Here is a 12,953-nt window from a genome sequence, read left to right on the forward strand (position 1 = left end):
ACTATAATTTCACAGCTTGCTATGGCGTGCATAACAAAATCATTTTCATTAACTTGGTGTTGCCCAAGTGTGTCTTGCACCCCGCCTCCCCCACCTACACACACGCAAGCCAGCAAGGCCTTTGATACAAGTTCACTGCAGCTTCACCTCATTAAAGCAGTGTTTACAAAAATGAGTACACAAAGCAAAGTGCAAACGGAGACCACAAAACTTACGGCAACGTCCTGGAAGAAGTCTTCGCTCTTCTCACTCTTCATGTTTGTGTCCTTCATTTGCGGAATGAGGATTTCCAGTGTTGCTTTGGCTGGAATGAAAATGCAGTCAGAGAAGGACAACTGAGCAAACAGAAAATGGTGCTCATCAAAGAAGTACAGACCTGAAATTATTACGTTGCAATTTTTTTTAGCTAAATGAACGTACTAAATGTGCAGTCGTTAAAATGTGAATGGTGAAGTGCAATGTTTTTGCACAGCCCAGCGAAAAGAATATGACTACCTGTGACATACTATGAGCGGTGTGTCTCTGACACATCAAAATTAGTTGTACATACTTACGCCTTTACCTTTTTGCAGGGCTGTGCAAGAACCGCACACTCTGCTGTTCATATTTGAATGATTCAATACAGCACAAGCCGTCCAAGCTATTAAAAAAAAAAAAGAAGAACAGAAGAGAAAGACAGCCACATATGAGTGCAGTCAGAAGAAACGCACTCAGCTATGTTGTTCATTACTGCACAAGAACTATGCACTCTGCTGCTGTCCATTTTTGAGTCACTGAATTTATTTGGTCATACTGTTAATCTTCCAATGAGGGTCGTTACAGGGAGGGAAGAAGCACATATACATTTCATAAGCACTTCAATGAGTAATCATGAATCAGAATTCAAAATATGTACACCATTTCACAAAATCATATCATCAATATACAGCCGAATATATTGACAATATACAGTCGAACCCGACTATATCGAACCCGTTTACATCGAATTATTCTGTATATTGAACAATTTCGGAATACGGTACAGTTACAATGAGCATATATAGCAAATATTACGCTCACATCGAACAAAAATAGTAGCAACTCCCGATATATTGAACAACAAGCCGCGCAAAAGTGCCCCCAGAAGTTGGCTTTCCCTTGTGGTGGCGGAGAAACCCGGTGGTGTGGCTCTATTCTCCATACTGTGACCTCGCCTAACTGCACTGCGTCGACACGAGTCGTTGACACCCCCCTGCAGATCCTGGCCCGCCCACAGCGCTTGCTCAGACAGCCATTCAGAGGTGCTTGAGCCCTCGTCGTGCCATCTGGTGCAAGTGCGAGTTGTCTTGGTGCTTTTCTGGTTCATTGTGTTTGCGCTTTGTCGACCATCTGCCGCAGTGTTGCCCCTGATGAAGCGGCAGAATTCGGCTTTTGCCGTGAAGCTCGAAATCATAAATCGGGTCGAACACGGTGAGAAGTCGGATGTCCCGACAGCGTGCAAGATTCTGAGCAGCACTCTCAGCATGATCTTGAAGAATAAGGGGGAGATTAGGGCTAAAGCGAACAAACGCGTGACCCGGTGCTCGTGGTGCACGACGTGTGCGTACGCACAACTGTGTACAAGTGGTTAATCTGAAATTGCTTCAGACGTGCTGGCTTCCGCTTGCCTGGTGATGACTGCAAATTCTGATGAGTGCGACGAAGCTGTTGCCGGTGTTGCCGAAGTTGGGAGCAAACTGTCAGAATTTCCAGAAGTCTTTGACATCGTACCGAGCTCAAGTGAAAGTTGGCACAATGAGGAAAGCAACGACGGTCCTTTGCCCACATCCTCAGAGGTGATTGGTGCACTAGCACTAGTCCGGTGCTTCTGCACGAATGCGGAAGGTTGTGGCCTCAGCTGCTCCGACTTCGTAGACAATGTGGAGAAGTGCATGCATTGCAGGCAGCGAAACTAAGTTAGTTTCATCAATAAAGTGATTTTATCAATGGTATGTGCTTTTATGATGTCCAATTCTTTAGCAGGCTTATATCGAATTATGCTCTATATAGAACTGGTAGGCGTCTTTTTGCAAGTTCGATATAGCTGGGTCTGACTGTAGCACAAGCCCTCCAAACTATTAAAACAGAAAGAAAGAAAGAAAGAAAGAAAGCCACGCATGAGTGCAGTAAGAAGAAATGCACTCAGCTATATTGTTCGTTACTGCATAACCAATGTCATTCTACCTAGTCTTATTCCTACAAAATGCCGACAAACTCAACTCAATGTCACAACGTTATGGTAACGTTGATGACGCCAGGTCCAGGATTTTGAGGAAATCTTCAGTATCAAATTAGGGCAGTTCTTCACAAGTGGTGAACAGTGAACAGTGCAGATAGGATGAAACAATGAGAAGCGCTTGTCCCGTGCACATGTTTCATTGTCTTTCATTCATTTTGCAGTGTTTCAAATCAGATCGTTGTGTTTCCCAGCTTCCATGCTTGCTAATGACATCTCTGGATGGTTGTTTCGAGCATTCTTGATGGTTCAAAATGAGCGCTCTGGCTATGCTCGGATGGTCATCTTCGATTGCCCGACGCTGCTGAGAGGTGCTTCCAGTCTCACTTTCAGAGCAGCTGAGAAATCTGGTTGGTTTCCGGTCCCCTGACCCTGCTCATTCCCTGTTAATGTTTGTGCTTTCTGCCTTGGCTTTTCGGTTGCCTGAATCGCGACTGTACGCAGGCAGCAACAGAGCCGAATGCATTGCATTAATGGAAGCCCCCTCTCACGTTTTGCTTTCTTCCCTCCCTCACTGCTCCGAAAAGCAGCCAGCTGTTCAGTTGGAGCAAGACACCTCCCACCACCTCCTGCTCGGATTCGGAGGATGCCAGTGACCATCAGAACATGTCACCTTCTATGTGCAAGGAGCTTGAAGAACATTTCTACAGCTTCAGAAATACGTTAGTGCTCCATAGAGGAAAGGACAATAGAGAGAAGGAGGAAAGAAAAAGCATGATGCCACCAAGAAGTGGCTGGCACCCACCGGCTTCTGACTTGGCTTGCTTTTTACTGCTTCCAAAGCCAGAGCCATACTCGATGCCATTGATGACCACGGTGGCCCCGTACGGCATGCTTGAGCTTTCTGCAATCACGAAACAAAGCATTCGATCACTGTCCACTCGTGTTGTCGCTAAGCTGGGCAGAAGCTCAACTGGCGAGGGGAAGTCACGAGGAGTTGCAAAAGGCGCACATACCGAGTTCCTTGAATGTGTACTGGGGCTGCGTCCTCATGGCGTGTTGCACATATTCGTGAAGAATGCACACGTTCGACTTTCCACTTGGGTTCATGATGAATTCTGAACAAACAAAACAAAACAACCACAGGTAAGCTTAAAAAAGACTCTGCTACTGCAAGTAAACAATTGTAATTACTGCAATTGTAAACAATTCAGTGTATATTCAGTCATCACTCACTCCCATAGATGATCACACATGAGAGAGAGTAAGGTGCGTGATGCCTTGGTGCAAGAACATTGTAAGTTATTGCAGTTGACCCTCATAATAAAGAAATCACATTGGACACAAGAAATACCTTCATAACTGATATTTAAGTGTATATGTAGATATTGAAGGAAAAAGAAGAAGACATTGCTATCAGGCCTATGCGAAAAAAATGCAAGTGGAGTGCCTCCGACGGACAAAAAAGAGGGTCTCCTGCAAATTTCGTGACCCGTCGAGATCTTATTGTGGTGATGCGAGGCACGGGAGCAATAACACATTACACACACATGCTCTGCAATGTCGCAAATATGCAACTGTGTGATCAGTGTTATCACGCAGAATCCGTATGTTGGCTTTCGAACTGCGGTCCTGCCAAGCCGCTAGCCAAAACCAAACGCTAGCCACTACTACGGCTACCAGTCTGCCCATGCATCTGATCTCAGGCTTGCATCGATGCTAACGCCTATGAGTACGAACGTATTGGCGGCGGGCTTCCCGCGATATTTTGTCACCAGCCACTCCACTGACTGCACTGCTTAGGCTGCTCTGTTGGGCGCTGGCAACAAAAGTTCCAGTATCGTGCCGGTTGACATGATGGCGACTTTGTCCATGCCTGCCATGTTTGCGGCATTGCACAAGCAGTTCATGCCCGAAACAGTGTGCGGCGTCTGAAATTTCAGTTATTGCTGCTATATATTGTCATGTGGTAGTGATGGTGAAGAAGGCAGCAAAACTGTGAATGACGAAACTAGCATTTTATTGGGTGAACCTGTGCCTTAAAGAACAACGATAGCGGCGAACACAGTCGGTGAAGTCTGATCAGCGGATCAAGTGCGTCGGCTTTTATACATCAGTCATCGAAGGCTCCAGAGTAATTGCTGATGCCCGCGTGTCTTCCACAAAGTTCTACATCATTCGATTCATGAAATCAGGTTACACAAGGTTCGGTGACAAGAGACAGCAGAAATAACCATTGATAACGTTCGGGAAACTTCCGATACGTGCGGGCGCATCCCACGTTGAGAGATAACATTCGTTACATGGTGCAGAGCGGTCCCCCGAAAAAGACAAAGTACGCGTGTCAATATTGGCGCTCGGGGTAGGTGGCAGTGATGCAGGAATCATACACAAGTCCAAAAAGTCGGGCACCTGAAAAATGAGTCGGCGACTGTGTCCAACATTTTTGTTACCAGAATATGTATTTTGTGGCACATGCAAACAAAAACTTGCTGCGCTGCAAATGATACCGCGTTGAATCCCGCACATTTAATTTTGTGCAACCAATTCTGCAACCAATTCCGTGAATGTGCAAAGCTGCACATTTGCACACAAGAAAAGTTTGACTGCTCACCTCTCTTGGAGTGCCCGCTGGTGATCTGGCTCGTGTCCGTAGTTGGCGGCAGTGAGCACATGATGAGCTTTGTACTCTCCGGCTGGAGAGAGAAAGAAAATTAATTCAATGAAAGGAGGAGAAGAAGAAAAGGTTACAAACTGTCAAATCATGGGCACACCTTGCACGGTTGTGAACAAACTAAATCTGAACGATGGAGAGTAAAGTCGAACACCTCTCATGAGAATTGAATTGAATTCTGGGGTTTTTTACATGCCAATACCACAATTTGATTATGGGGCACGCCGTAGTGAGAGACTCCAGATTAATTTTGACCATCAGGGGATTTTTAGCGTGCCCCCAATACATGGTACGGGGGTGTTTTTGCATTTCCCCCATCGAAATGCCGCTGTTGCGGCTGAAATTTGATCCTGCAACCTTGTGCTTAGCAACGGAGCACCATAGCCGCTAAGCCACTTTGACAGGTCACCTCTCATGAGTAATAAGTTAATAACAAGATATAAGAAATTTCACTGCTAGGCTGGGGCTGAATTAAACCTTTTCAGAGCCACTATTGTTCTTTATCTATGTAGATAAATAAAGTTAAAATTTTCAATAACGATCAGCCGGAAGTCAGTGATTCTTGTGTGGTTATGTGACGTAACTTGGTTTGATTTCGTTAAAATTTTTTTGCAAGCTGTACCTGTTTAAAGAAACACTAGGAATAGCAAATAAAAACATAGCCCTTTTGTAACTCCGAAACCATCGCCTTTAGTGCGCGTGGTGAGTTGGTAAGCCAGAAGAGGCACAGAAGTGAAAGACTTACTTTGCACAAAAGCAGCCTGCAAATGTGAAGATAGTTGAAATCGGTGCTGCAGTTTGTGAACATAATTCAATATGAGACTTCTTGAACTTCGTTTTATGCGCTAGTAATGAGGCCCTTTTCCACTAAGTCAATGAAGCCATTATCTTAATAGAATATCCCACATTACTAAAGTGATTTTAGTGTCCTATTAATGGGGGATTTTAATGGGGTCCTTTTAATGGGGGATTTGTGACTGCATGAAAGTTGGCACACATTTGTTTTTGCTATAGTACGAACCAGGCAAAGTATTACTTTCCCGACCCGAATACTTTCCAAGCTACAACACTTTTCTTTCACTAATCTCGTTGATACTGCAGAGAGCTTATAAAGTACGCTGGAAATGTGGCTGATCTCTTTATGCATTCTCAGACGTATGCTACATCTTGTGATATGCTTGCACTTTCCAATTTTTGTGTGATGATGTGTAGTTCACATTTGTTTTTACCTATACTGAATAACCAAGAATGACATACATATAATAGCCTGCATAATAAATTCACAAATGACTCCGGGATAAAAACAAGTGTGTCAGAGAGCACAGCATTCTTCAAGGAATGTAACAACACAGATTAAAAATAACCCAAGTGGTTGCCATGATATCAGTGCCATGAGCAAGACAGATAGAATAAAAAAAAAGTTTTGGGAAAAAGGACGCCTCAGCTTTGCATGCGTTCTTTGTACCTTAGAAAGCACCAGGGCGGTAATTCTTGGTGTACTTTCCTAGGCATCACTTTTTTCTCTTCTGGCCTTTTTTTTTTTTCTCATGCAATCTTACTGCTTTCTTTTTTAGTTTGGCATCTTCTTCTGTGGCCCACTGAAGCGAGAGTCCTCTAGGAAGGATGCCAAGGGAAGAACAGAACACACTGAAGGCATGGATGCTTCCAGAATTAAACTTACAGGTGGCCTCACTGACTACTGTCTCAGATGCAATGAGTGATGCTTGCTGTTTGGTGCTTGCACCAGCCTGGCAAAGTTCATGATGGGGCTGGCCATTTGTCGATGTCGCATGATAAAACACAGCCATGACGACTCCACGCATTTTGTCAACCTTGCAATGGTTTTGACAGCCAAGCCATAAAAGGTGGTCAGCTTTTTGACGAGGTCCTGTTTTAGGCCTCCTTTGCCACCAAGAGGCTCGCTTTCCTTGCTTCTGGTCACAAGTGCATAAACAGCAGATCGCACTCTTTTCTGCACATGGCTGATGCAATCTTTTTTTCCTAAAGGGGATCAACCCATAACTTGCATCTTCACTGAGTGCCACGAATGTGCGAATGTCACCATAGCATCCTATGTTTGTATAATTAAGGTCATTGTTGGCAAGTGAACACCCAATGAGTTGTAGTGGCTGCTTCAACCCCTATTCTGCTTGCATTTACACATCCGCATTCTTTTGACGCTCATATGCCTGCTTCCATTGGCTGTCGCCCAAATCACCTTCCTTAGGCCCCAAGACGCACCCATTTCATCGGACTGATAGAATAATACATTCCAGTACCAAAGCCGTATAAAACTCTATAACAGTTCCCCCGCCAACATGAGATATGTGACCACGTGTCATCCATGTGGCATCATACACAACAGTCACATTTTTAGTGAACTCTGGCTATATTCCTTCATATGCACCGTGCACAGCATCCACGGCATCCTTAAACACACTTGCTGCAGCTGCTTCTGCAGCAGGCCGAAATGCTTTCTTCAGATGATCCTGATAAGTCTTGTGGTGCAGCCCCCTAATTGTGACATGTTCATTATTGATGAAAAATCTGTCAGCACTGTTGAACTCTTGCAGTGATTTCAGATTCACTCAAAATGTTCGGCTCCTTTCTACGAGCGGCGAAGACCACTCGCTTTCAACAGTGCCGCTTGTGAAGCTCGTCAACGGCACCTTTACAAGGAAATCAAGTCTGTTGCCAGGCTGCACGCTGATTCCAGGCTTACGGCAGCTTTGGCATGTGGCGTTCCTTAGCAGTGTACTCAGTGCTGCGATTCGAACCACGAGAAACTGATCAGCCAGCTCTGCAGCAGGAAAAGTTCGATTCTCGCTGGTCAGCTGCGTTTTCCTATGGGTTGCTAACACGGAACTTGGCGATGTGCGGACCACCTCGGCACGCTCGCGAGACGCATCTAGAAAATGAAATATCATTTCCAAATGCAACTTAACGGTGCAATTGGCGCTCGTAGCTGGTGCACCTTCCGCGACGCAAGTGATACGCGAAACAGCATCCGAAGTCTTCACGAGAAAGTGCACTTCGCCAAAGTGCACTTTCTGCAACTTTCTTTCTGCACTTTCTGAACTTTCTGCACTTTCAGCAACTCCCGGTGAATGAATGTTGAGCCGCGAATGATTGTCAGTAGTCTGACTGGCACCAGTGCAAAGCGCTTTATCAACAGCGCACTTTCCCCTTGCAACTCGCTGGCACGATCGTGGGACCGCGGCAAAAGGAAACCTTGAATTGGAAAACATAACTGGTGGTTGTAGGCAGCATTTTGCCCAGAGTTCTGTCATGTGAAGCCCAGGGAACAGCATTCAAACCATCTGTGTCGCTGGCATGCGCACGTGACCTCGGCAAAACGGAACTTTGAATGTGGCAAACACGATTGGTGGTAGTGGGCAAGAGCTTTGTGCGAGGTTTCGCTGCATGAAGCACACGGCACAGGATTTGGGCCGTCGGTCACGAGGTGATCACACATAACAAAGTGACAATTATTTTCCTGACTAGCCTTTTCTTGTCCTTTCAGGGTTTTGTCAAGTTCCATTTTCGGCTGCGGAAGCGATGAACTGTTCTATACTTCTTTTTGAACGATTGTTGTTTATTCACAGTCGCGTTAACATGATTATAACCACCCAACGAGAAAAGTAAAATGCCGTGCTGAGACAATTTAAGCTGACGGTATAGCACTCGCACGTGGAATGACGCACCGAAGGAAGATGAAATTGCAAGGGCAACGGCCCACTCGGCCAATGGCGGTGCGTGCTGGCCATCACTTGAAAGGAATGTCAGCTTGGAAACCGCCACGAGAGAACGAGAGACCTCGACCGTTTCCTTTGCTGTGTGTTTGCATGGCATTCAAGGATGGGGCCGGCATGAGAGAAAAAAGAAAGAAGCAGCTTTCAAACGATACCAAGACGGCAGCACTTGAGAGCAGGATATACGAAATATGGCTATATGGGCTTTATTGTTCTTGTGCAATTAGTGAACTCCCGTCTCACCGTCCATGCAGACAAAATGACTTTTTTTTCCAGTACTTAGAATGCGTTTTCAGCCTAATTGTTCTGCTACAATGCAGATTAAGTGCTAAGGATGTCCAAACACACGATCTTCAAGAATCAATCTTTTTTCCCTGCAATTTTTGCAATCTGATCCCCACGTCCCCTCTTAACCCTGTACTATACTACTATAGCGTACCCTGCGCTCTGCAGGTGGTCTAGCCTTTGAAAGAGCCAGCAAGTATGCAATCACACCAGGCTACTTACAAGCATGGGTCGCTGCATCTGCTTCAGCTTCTTCTTGTGTTTACGGCGACCTGCCCACGTCCTGCGGGAGGGGTTGGGGTGGGCAAAACAAAAAAGCATGAGAGATGAAAGCAAACAGCTGCTTGCAAAACAGTTATGACATGACTTTTTAACATGGCACGCTGCAAGCTGCATTGTACGACAGAGAGGACTGATGGAATGCCATCTCATTCTATGGTTGTTGGTGCTCACAAGGTTGATGGGAGTTCCACGATTCTCATTCATGAGAAGTGTGCCCTGGGCAGCATTTTTTTTTTCCACCGCTGAGAGGTAGTGTGATCCCACTCAACCGGCTAATGCAAGTAAAACACAAACAGCACACAAACAGTGGCAGATCTTTTATGAAATATTTTACCTGTCTCATACCACTATTCCATTTCATATTTTGCACTTTTTCTTAAGCAGACCTTAAATTGTCATCCAGAACTCAAGCCACAGCTGTCTGTACTTCCTCTCTCCACGGAGATACTGTTCTAGCTCAGCTTCCGAGTTTGCCAACTGAATCACGCGTGCCACTTGTCAAAGCAATCAAAAGAGACAAAAAACACAGCAAAAGCTTTGCAGGCACACAGTGTGGGCAGACAGTGCTAATGAGCATGCGTGGAACTCACTTGAACTTGCGCAGCTGAATGATTTGAAAGTCAAACACTCCCTCACAGTACTGTCGAAATGCCAGGGCATCTGCAACAGAAGCAACAATGGTTCACTACTAGAAGCAGAATAAATTTACAACACTGAATGAATCTGGAAGGCTCCTTTAATGGAGATACTAAAGACAAATATTAAGCCCAGCTTGCGAGCGTCTTCGGGTCTCACAGGAGTACCTACCACCGCGAGTCCGAGGCTTAGCCAGCCACAGGGCCATGTTAGCCATTAGCCTCTCGTACTCCAGCGCGCGTGCTCGGGCTGCAAAGGTGTTACCAAGTGCTACGCGTGCAAGAGGATGCAGTATTGCCTCGAGTTGGCGGAAGCCACTTGTTGTCTACGGTGGCGCCCAACGCTGCACAAATGCTGGGTCCCAGGGTTCACGGGAACCAAAGGGCTCCCGCGCCAAGGGTGAAAACACAGGCAAGGGTGCTGATAGCACATCGCTGCAAGAGCTACGGCTCACCGCAACACACCACTGGAAAAAGCCCCTGCAACTATGCTGCTTGTCCTCACGATAACCAACGTGCGCACTCGGAAGAGGTCGGGCACTCTCCTTTGGCTTGGGCCTCCGATAAGTGTGGCTCGGCGCAGTATGTCTATGCGCGAATGCAAGGCACCGCTCAATGGCTTAGCGTTCAGAAAGGATCAACACAATGTACCTGCTCACCGTGAGTGAAGCGGCTCTGCTGACAACCGTCTTGAGTGGAGGGGAGGCGCATAGGGACGACAAAACAGGTGAATGCCCGTGCAAAGGTGCCGAGGCATACCTCAATCCCAATAAGCTGAAGTAAAGATTACTGGCTGAAAGTGTCCAGAACTTCTCTTATAGAGAAGAACAACTTTATTAAGCACGGAAATTATGTTAGGTAGCACAGGATTGGTGCCGCCACTGTGAAAAGTGAGATAACAGCTCTCATGTTGCAACATTTATGCTATATATAATTGGTAAATTGATGGAGTTTCCAATAAATATGTTTAAGGATCCCATGCACTGGGGGATCTGTTCAGGCAAAGCTTCCATTGGTGTTTCTGAAGAATGCTATTCCTGTTTAGCAACCATTTGCTAGTACCGTATTTACACGATTGTAAGTCGACCCCTTTTTTAATATTTGAAAGTCTGAAGTTGGGGGGTCGACTTACAATCAAAACCAAAACATGGCCCCGCCAAAAAAAGCGATACAAGCAAGAGCTACAACGTAGTTACAATTTTATGTTTGCTCTATGGCCCTACCCGTATCTAGCGCCACTGTTCCCATTTGCGGCGGCACCCTCACAACGGTGGCGCTTGCGGGGAGTATCGGTAGTTCATAGAAGAGCAGACACCGCTCGTGGGTTTCTGTTTCTCTGTTTAAAGGCTAGACGCGTTCCACTTGAGTGCCGGCTACGTGCTACATCTCTGCTTCCCCAGTCGTCATGAGTGCTGCAGGCCCACTAATCGTTCGGCACTCGTTCACAGCAGCGTTCAAGGGGGCTGCCATCCTTTACGCCGAAGAAACAAATCACTGCGCAGCGGGCCGCAATTTCGATGTTTCTAAACGGGTGGTGCGAGAGTGGCGACTGCAGTGAAGCGAAATTTTCACCCTGTGACAGCAAGTGACAAATTTCCCACGTGCCGAAGTCCGGATGCTTTCCGGAGCTGTACGCTAAGCTTGCGGCGTACGTCGCTGAAATGCATGATCGGTCCCTGCCATTGAAGTGCGACGTGATCATGAAACAAGCCCGGACCTTCGCCTTAATTTTAAGGTTCTGCTCCGCCGCGAGTACAACGAGTAGCTGGCGGCAGAAGACTGTGAAATTACGCCAACCGGACCTGTCAAAAGAGCCTCCGTGATGACTGCATGTGGTTGGGTGCATTTGGCTTGGGCTGCTGTTCTGCAAGATGTCTTGGTGCAGTCGTTTGCCAAATTTGAAATTTCGCTGGACCACGACGCGCTGTGGGACCGCAGCAACGATGACGATGGCAGCACTAGCGAAGACGAGTAGTCGAGTGACCATGTCAGCTACTAATAAATTTTCGTTATCGAATGCGCCCTCGGGTATGCTCTCTTATTTTTTTTTTCGGTCAAGCGATGTGGGGGGGTCGACTTACATTCGAGTCGACTTACAATCGCGTAAATACGGTATAGAGCACACAAACAAGTTGGGAACATTTTCACTGAGAAAAGCCTCGCTGCGAATCGAACATGCAGATCTCATGCATAATGACGAAGGGATAACAACAAATGGAATGCACTGAAGTAATTACTATGACAGAGTGGCGAAAATGGTACGACGAAAATGACGGAATCACCATGATGGCATGAGGAAGGGATGACAATGATGGGATGACAATGTTATGGTGTCGATGGCATGACAACAATGGGATAGTGACGATGGAGTGACGGCGACGGCTTTATGACAACAGGACGACAAAGCTCGAACAAACATGATGGAATGACCACAAGGCCATCAGAACGATAATACGGCCATGAAATCATGATGATGCAATGACTACAATGGCATGATTGTGGTGGGATGACAGATGCTGCTACTATCACGGCTGCATGATTATGACAGTGTGTTGGGTTCCCACCTGTGCTCGTGGGACAAAGAAACGACAACACAGTAGTGCAGACAATCACAAGAGCATTTATTGCACCTTTCATAGACTAATGCCTGCTAGCCGAGTTGCTATCCCTAAAACATGCCGATGGGCACGCGACAAATTGCAGAAGTCCGACTCACCGTGACCGAATAACGAGCGAATACGTTCACCCCATGCTGGACACACACGCCTAGTTGTTCACGCGTACGGTTATGCAAATGGTGGTGCACTCGAACGATCGTGTTCGTCCATTCCGGGGTAGGCCTCATGGGACAGTCTCGCAGAAGCATGGATCGGCGCATGCCCAGAACGTCCGTGCCCTTTGCCGACCCCGAGTCAAAGAGAAAGAGTCTTGTCCTTTTTGAGCCCAAGTAACCCCACCATTAGGTAGTGTTACATGAGCAACGCTCGCGCCATCTCTCGCACTATCCTGCAAGCCTACTGGCTGCCGAGTAAAGCCACGCAGCGAAGCTGGATTACAGGACACTGGAGCTACGCGAGAAAACAACATACCAGGGGACACGTGAGAGTCACGCATCCCCACAAGTGTTACAA

General features: G+C 46.5%; 1 protein-coding gene across 1 annotated transcript in view; it reads right to left on the reverse strand.

The window, feature by feature from the left end:
- Positions 1-12,953, reverse strand: part of pasha (partner of drosha) — a 50,054-nt gene that overhangs the window by 25,850 nt on the left and 11,251 nt on the right. The window contains exons 5-10 of the mRNA XM_070533860.1: positions 9,778-9,847; positions 9,128-9,188; positions 4,809-4,890; positions 3,211-3,312; positions 3,000-3,098; positions 216-304 (exon numbers count right to left, since the gene is read on the reverse strand). Coding sequence (XP_070389961.1) covers positions 216-304; positions 3,000-3,098; positions 3,211-3,312; positions 4,809-4,890; positions 9,128-9,188; positions 9,778-9,847 — 503 coding nt within the window. The remainder of the gene's footprint in view (positions 1-215; positions 305-2,999; positions 3,099-3,210; positions 3,313-4,808; positions 4,891-9,127; positions 9,189-9,777; positions 9,848-12,953) is intronic.

Source organism: Dermacentor albipictus, chromosome 2 (genome assembly GCF_038994185.2).
Source record: "Dermacentor albipictus isolate Rhodes 1998 colony chromosome 2, USDA_Dalb.pri_finalv2, whole genome shotgun sequence".
NCBI lineage: Eukaryota > Metazoa > Arthropoda > Arachnida > Ixodida > Ixodidae > Dermacentor > Dermacentor albipictus.